We start from the raw sequence: 7,106 nt of genomic DNA, 5'->3' as shown, positions 1-7,106 counted from the left end.
GTCAGAGTCATGCCTCCTCGTAATTTAGAGCTCGCAGAATCGTCGTCCGATCGATTTTCGCTACGTGTGAGGGGGGTATAAGAGAAAAATTCAGCTACGCTGTACAGATAAAACCCAGAAGTAATATGTTTCTTACTGATCAGACAACACAGCTACCTAATGTTGGCGGTGACACACTTGGCAGTAACTTGATACTGCACTGCCCGATCTTTTATGACATGTTTCCTTTATGACAATATTAATATCAGGCCGGATCATTTCAACTCACGGCGAGTGTCAACGCCAGCTTCACTGCAGACATCGGCCTGTCTAACACCCTGTCTACGGTAGGGTATCGTCGGAGGACGCTTGAGAAAGCTGAAGTCCAGTTTATAGGAGGAAAGGTGGAGATAGAACTGGCAGGGGAAGCAGAGACATTCCGAGAGTGAGAACAATTTAGTTTTTCTAATATATTTCCCATTGCGATTTACGTACGAATGTGCAAAGGTATTGTTTGGTACGCTTCTGACTCAAAGCGGTTTAGAGCAATTCACACATATGCATTGTTGTACATCCTATTTGATTCTGCAGATTCAGGACTGCGTACCGTAACAGCTCATGGCTGCAAACAAATGAAGAGAAAGTGCGGATCTGTATCATGGACGACGTTTGCATCCCAGGAGAAAAATGGGCATCGGTAAACCTGGAGTATGCCCTACATGCATCGGTAAGACCTTTTAAATTAGTCTATCTGATCAAGTCAATCCTCAATACAATGTTTCACTCGCTCGCTACGTTTCAACCCGATTATATTAGTTTTTCTGTACACAGGAATGGATTTGAAAATCTAAAACATTTTGACTTCACCCCATGGATTTATTTGACGAAGCCATGTATTGGTAATTCAGCGCTTGTATATTTTGAACTACAGTCGGCAGGAACCATGAAGATGACCAGTACTGTGACGAAACCAGACATCGACGCTTTTGCAGGCAGGAGTCCACAAGATGGCAGCCAGTGGTTTCAGTTTGACCAGGATGAGGAGGCGGTGGGTTATTTCATTGTTAGAATAGATTATCGCTGGCCTGGTGGCCTTGCCCAATATACTTCAATGATGTATGGGAAGATATATGGCTTAGTTTTTCTTTTCCATTTTTGTTTGGTATGAACAATATTGAGGCTATCCTGATCACTATTGATTTGTATATTGGATCAGTGACAGTTTGACTTGACATGTATACAATGTCTTTAACACGCACACAACAGTCTTCAACAAGAATCGCCATAGCATCATACGAAGGTGAGGCGCTCGAGAGTGATGCGTTTATTGTCATGGAGATAGTGGCCACGCCAACGTTTTACCTGGACTTGCCTGCACAAGACGAGTATGAGGAGAACACGGCTACGGCTGGACTCCAGCAGCTGTTCGGTGAGTGATCTTTATCATTTAGAAAATTATAATTTTAACGACTCATCATTATATAATCCGCGAGTCATCTACATTAATTCTCATATGACATAAAAGAACTCCACTTAACTAGAAATGAAGACTAGTACTGAATTGCAAATAACAGACATGTGTATCTACAACAGGTAACCACGTTGAGGAGGACATCTTCCCATACCGCATGACGGCGTCTGTTGAGGCTAAGGCTCTCCTGAGGACCTCCACAGAGTCATGTTCTCAGGAATGTCCACATGCGGATCGTCCCCAGCGGGTGGGGGTGACGTCATTGTTAGACTACCTGAAGGGTCGACTTGATGTCGATCAGGTCACGGCGGTCCACTCAGAAGAAAAGGTCTGGCGAGATGCAACATGGATGGAGTCAGACCTGTAAGTTGTCAAAAGTATTAGTGAGTTAGCGTCAAATTGCTTCTGCGTTTATAAGGCAATTGTCCATTCCCTGAGGTAAGACGTAGCAAAGTTGTTAAAGTACGTATACGTCTTTGGTTCAACATTCATATAAGTTTTATTCTGACACCAGGTATTGTGCAGCCCAGACTACAAACATCAATACCTGTGACAATGCTTGTCGCTGTCCCGGCGGTGAGGATTCCGTGCTACATCCAGTCTTCACCAGCGTCTGTCATTGTCCATGTACCTGCCCAGATGGCACCGATAGCTACAAGGTGAACCTTGGCTCATACTTCGATAAATTGCCTAGTTTTGTAAAAGGTTTCAAAGAATGCGTTCCACGCCACGTAAAGTATGCTATCTTACTTATAATACTTAGTACCTAAATTCCAGTGACGTATTATAATCATGAAACCCGTCTACTGTTATACCCTGTACAGCATCCCGACATCCCAGGCGGTGGATGTAACTGTGAGCGGTGTCCTGACGGGTCTGTGAAGGTCCCGGATGAGGAAGGCCGGCTCCACTGCCCGTGTCTGTGTGCCGACAATAGGACCAGCGAGATGGTACCGGGCGGTGGGGGCAAATGTGACGTAAGCACCTTTATTTGTCAGTAGAATAATTTGTTGCTCAGAATTTGTCAATTCAGAATTTCAAGCTCTATTTACCTTTTCCATTTAGGATTAATTCACATTCAAAGAGTAATATTTCTCGCAGTTGATAAGGATTCATTTATTATTTCATGTCGACAGTTGCATGCTTGTCAACTGTGTAACTCTGTCTTTCTGGTGCTTCAGTGTTCCTGCCCATGTGGTGACGGCAGCAGTGACGTCATCGCGGCAGATGGCAGCTGCCCGTGCAGGTGCACCTGTAGAAACTGTCAGGAGTCCGTCCTGGGTCCGCACGGCTGTCTCTGTTCAGACAGGTCAGGAATATCTTACTTGTGGATCAAAAGATATCATTACTTATGCAGGAATGTAATGTAAGCAGTATTTAGGACACCTATAATACGTACTTTCTATGGTAATGTTTATCACTTGGGCTTTGTAGTTTGTCCAAATGATTCACTGGTTTTATCGTATGGCCGTGACAGTAAGTTTGTTGGCCATTGTATTTCTGGTTCATATGACTCCAATTTTCCCCGCTAGCTGCCCTGACTGTGAGAATGGAGAGGAGCCGGTGTGGGTGGACTGTAGCTGCAGGTGTCCACAGAAGACTGAGTGTGGGGCTCCGCCCACATGTGTGGTGGGTAGGATGGGCGTGGACTGTAGGCAGCCGGACTGTAGACCTTGTCAAGGTACGATTACAATTATGAGGTTAAAGTGGGAAATGGTTGAGACACAAGTACTCTACAATGACATCCATCATGATATCTCATCCTTGAAATCTATTCTTAGAAATATCATTTATTTACTATCACATATTTCTCCAAAGACTGTTCTGGCAACGGCCATTGCAGGACTTCGGCTGACAGCTGTCAATCATCCTGTGTGTGCGGCAGTCAGTGGTTTGGTGACTGTTGTCACCTGAGGAGGCCGAGACCTGTCGGAGGAGATCCGCATCTTCAGACGCTCGATGGTACTGATCCGTACATTTCTTCCAATTATGTAATGATATATTCAATTCCTGTAATGGTACATTCAATTTTATAAAATATTTGGATATTGTTCATTTTGACATTCATCCAAACTAGGGTTTACCGTATGAAATGAAACTACTAAATGTCTCAGGTCTTGCATTCGACTATCACGGCATCGGAGAGTTTTGGGACTGCAAAAGTCCAGAAAACGACTTCGGCGTGCAGACCCGCATGTTCGGATTCAGGGGTGCCTCTCTGGTCGGAGCTGCGGCAGTGAAGACAGGGCACAGCGTCGTTACCATAACAACACCGGAACACGCTACTGAGAAGAGCTTGCCGAATTTAAGGTTGGTTTCAGTGGGAATTGGGCTTTCTAGTTCTCCAGAAGTTCATCATAAAAAGATCGCCGGCTTTTCAATTTCGTACAATGGGTTTCTTAGCAGATTTGTTGGCACTCTTGTTATCGAAGAGCAGAGTCAAAAACACAAGTTGTACCGTACCACGTCCCATTCTACTTGATCTTAACTTGATATCATCCCAGTACATGAAATGCCGGAACAAGACGGATGGGATGTCTGAACTGGACGTGAAAATGAGGTTCCACAAGTGTTCATATAACTCTGTCCTTCTGGTGATATCTAAGTTTCTTAATCTTACATCAACTATCACCTAGGATTGACGGCCAACTCCAGTCCATCAGTTCAGGACAGACGTACGTCCTGAATAACGGCACGGTTCATCTTGTGGCGGAGATTCCAAGTACCACCGAGTCCGGGGAGGTTGTACTGTTTTCATTCACCTTTGAATCAGGTCAGGTCATTTCATTGTAACTCTGGAACTTACAAGCTTAAATACATATTGAGCATGTGTTTAATTCTGATCATAACGCCAAACGATATCGTATATTGCGTAACTCATTTCCGTCTACATTTTCTCGTTCAGGTGCATCGGTTGCATTTGACATCCGGTTCTCGCCCAAGATGGGTCGTCAGTACCTGAACACCATCTTCAGTCCGACAGCAGACTTTAAGGAGAAGACACAGGGACTGTGTGGGTTTATGGACGATGCTGAGGACAACGACTTCACAGGGCCGGACGGAGCTCTGCATGGGGATGTGACCTCATTCGCTGAGTCATGTACTAGTCTTCTTGTACTTCTATTTCCCTTCCTCCCTCTTTCTGTCTCTGTCATTGTACATCTGATTTGCACATTCAGAGAAGAACAAGCATATTGGCGTTCTCGATTTATTTGACAAAACTTCATATTATTATCATATTCTGAAAATGCTCTTTCCATACAGGGCGCATCATCACCACTCATCACGGGTCCGGCCTGCTGGGTTCCTGGTCCTGGGAATCTTCCAACTTCCATCCCGATGACGTCATGGGTGAAGCATATACCGACCAAAGTCACAAACCAACACTTGGATTGGACGGACTCACGCCGGAGCAAAGAAAGGTAAGGCATCTAGAGATTTTTTCTTCATGTTCAATGGTACATGATTTAAGTCAACTTTATCTTATTGGGAAACTTAAAATGTTGTACTTTTTTTGTCCACAGGTAGCAGAAGAGACCTGTGCGCAGCTCGGTTTGTCAGGTGTCCTTCTGGAAGAATGCATTTTTGATGTCGTCATTACAAACGACACGACCTTCTCACAGCAGGAAGTCTTCAAACTCGGTACGTGGTGCAGTTTTCAACATTACATGTGTATCGATTGAGTGTTACATATTGTCAACATACGAGCCGTTCTAAAACTGCTATCAACAATTTGAAGAAACGCCTACCAACCAATGATAGTTACCGCCTGTTACAGGATGCCCTTCTCAGTGCTCCGGTAGAGGGCGCTGTGTGAACAACACCTGTGAGTGCATGTCGGGCTGGTCAGGTCCGGACTGTGACGTAGGCAACTGTACGGACTGTTCCGGAGAACACGGGAAGTGCGTGCTTGGGTTCTGCCAGTGCGAGCCGGGATGGGAGGGAACATGCTGCTCCCAGCGCGGTACTGAAATATTCTCTAACAAATTCTGTGATTATTGTAATGTTGTTGATTTGAACATAAAACTGTTGAACAGTGGGAAAATACATTATCATTTACATGTGTTTGTCATCCTTCCAGTAACTCATATATTTTCTTGCCCTGTTTATCTTGTAGCAACTTGCCATGCAGTTAACAACTGTACCGACGAGCAGCATGGACTGTGTGTGAAAACAAACGTATGCGCGTGCGTCCCCGGATATATAGGTAATTGCAATACTCATATGTATATGTTACATTCGTCACAATGTAATACTATTGATTTCAATTTGTAAACATTACAAGAGGGCACTACCAGTTATCAGCCCTGAATACTCAAAATGATTCCTGACTAGTGTTATGAAATGATATTTTACAGGTTCGGACTGCAGTGAGGTCCCGACCTGTTACAAGACCGACAACTGTACCTCCCGTGGTGTCTGTGTGGATCACGACACGTGTCTGTGTGAGCGGGACTGGACGGGAGACAAATGTGACAAGTTTTCCTGCAAGAACCTGGACAACTGCACAGGTAACTAGCAGGCACTTTGATGAAAACAGCTCGACTGACAGCGAAACGCCTAAGGGAAGAAAATATTTTGTAGCAACGATATGTTATAGGTCGGTTGCAATTCCATGAATACATTTGAAGCATGTATATTGACTGCAGTAATGTGCATGTAAGTAGTAGGTACTCTCTTTGGAACAGATATTTGTTCATCTAAAGGGACTTTGCCTGTTTTTATATCTGGCTTGTATAATATAATATGTTTTATACAAGGCAATTTCGGTTTTCTTTGTTAAAGGACACTTACCATCTGAGGAGGTGAAGTCTGCCATTTGCTATTGCTTGTTTACATTGCATTGTAACGCTAAAATAACGACATACAATAAAAACATCTGACCAATTTAGAATTCTAATTGTGTATCACTTTGCAGGACATGGACTCTGCGTGGATATTGACGTCTGTGCTTGTGATTGGGGCTGGACCGGAAGTTCGTGCGCCATACCTGACTGCCCATTGGTCAACCACTGTTCCCGCCATGGAGACTGTGTCGCACCCGACCTGTGCCGCTGTTACCCGGGGTATGACGGGAAGGACTGTAGTCTCGTACAGACCTGTCCTGAGCTGAACAACTGCAGCAGCAACGGGATTTGTGTGAGAAACGAGTCGTCAGGGACTGACATCTGCAGGTACTTGGAATGTCAAGTCTTCTTACACAATCTAAACATTGCACAACGTAACGTTAACGGGAGCTGTGACATATCGTACATTTTGATTATGAATATGAGGACATCAAAATTGTAAGGCCTCCTTTAGCTCAAATGAAATCCAAGGGTACGTGGCAATGTAATCGTGAAGATAAAATGGACTAGAAATTCACCAGAAGTGTTTAATAAATTGGATGCTTGCACTACGAGAAAGACGCATATACTGAAATTTTTGATCGGCTTTTCCTTAAAACACAGGTGCTTCCAGGGTTATGACAAGGATGACTGCAGCAGACCAGACTGTTCAGACCGGAATGACTGTTCAGGCCACGGTGTGTGTGTGGAGCCCATGCTGTGTGAGTGTGACAAGGGGTACGGCGGCGTCAACTGTAGCGACTTCTCCTGTCAGAAGAACAACTACTGCTCAGGTAAAACTGTACTATGTAGAAATAGATCAAGCTAAT

At 44.4% G+C, this 7,106-nt stretch overlaps 1 protein-coding gene across 1 annotated transcript in view; it reads left to right on the top strand.

Annotated features, from left to right (window-relative positions):
* LOC118428496 overlaps positions 1 to 7,106 on the top strand; it is a 30,305-nt gene that overhangs the window by 19,436 nt on the left and 3,763 nt on the right. Inside the window, exons 16-35 of the mRNA XM_035838581.1 lie at positions 249 to 424; positions 571 to 706; positions 911 to 1,027; positions 1,246 to 1,408; positions 1,573 to 1,813; positions 1,965 to 2,109; positions 2,275 to 2,427; positions 2,632 to 2,759; positions 2,983 to 3,131; positions 3,269 to 3,412; positions 3,565 to 3,760; positions 4,087 to 4,223; positions 4,356 to 4,550; positions 4,715 to 4,872; positions 4,975 to 5,092; positions 5,229 to 5,414; positions 5,568 to 5,657; positions 5,809 to 5,961; positions 6,369 to 6,624; positions 6,901 to 7,070. Of these exons, the coding sequence (XP_035694474.1) occupies positions 249 to 424; positions 571 to 706; positions 911 to 1,027; positions 1,246 to 1,408; positions 1,573 to 1,813; positions 1,965 to 2,109; positions 2,275 to 2,427; positions 2,632 to 2,759; positions 2,983 to 3,131; positions 3,269 to 3,412; positions 3,565 to 3,760; positions 4,087 to 4,223; positions 4,356 to 4,550; positions 4,715 to 4,872; positions 4,975 to 5,092; positions 5,229 to 5,414; positions 5,568 to 5,657; positions 5,809 to 5,961; positions 6,369 to 6,624; positions 6,901 to 7,070 (3,211 nt within the window). The remainder of the gene's footprint in view (positions 1 to 248; positions 425 to 570; positions 707 to 910; positions 1,028 to 1,245; positions 1,409 to 1,572; positions 1,814 to 1,964; positions 2,110 to 2,274; positions 2,428 to 2,631; positions 2,760 to 2,982; positions 3,132 to 3,268; positions 3,413 to 3,564; positions 3,761 to 4,086; positions 4,224 to 4,355; positions 4,551 to 4,714; positions 4,873 to 4,974; positions 5,093 to 5,228; positions 5,415 to 5,567; positions 5,658 to 5,808; positions 5,962 to 6,368; positions 6,625 to 6,900; positions 7,071 to 7,106) is intronic.

The sequence above is a fragment of the Branchiostoma floridae genome, chromosome 13 (assembly GCF_000003815.2).
Source record: "Branchiostoma floridae strain S238N-H82 chromosome 13, Bfl_VNyyK, whole genome shotgun sequence".
In the NCBI taxonomy this organism is placed as follows: Eukaryota; Metazoa; Chordata; class Leptocardii; order Amphioxiformes; family Branchiostomatidae; genus Branchiostoma; species Branchiostoma floridae.
The sequence above is the reverse complement of the archived record's forward strand: the minus strand, read 5'-3'. Positions and strand labels throughout refer to the sequence as shown.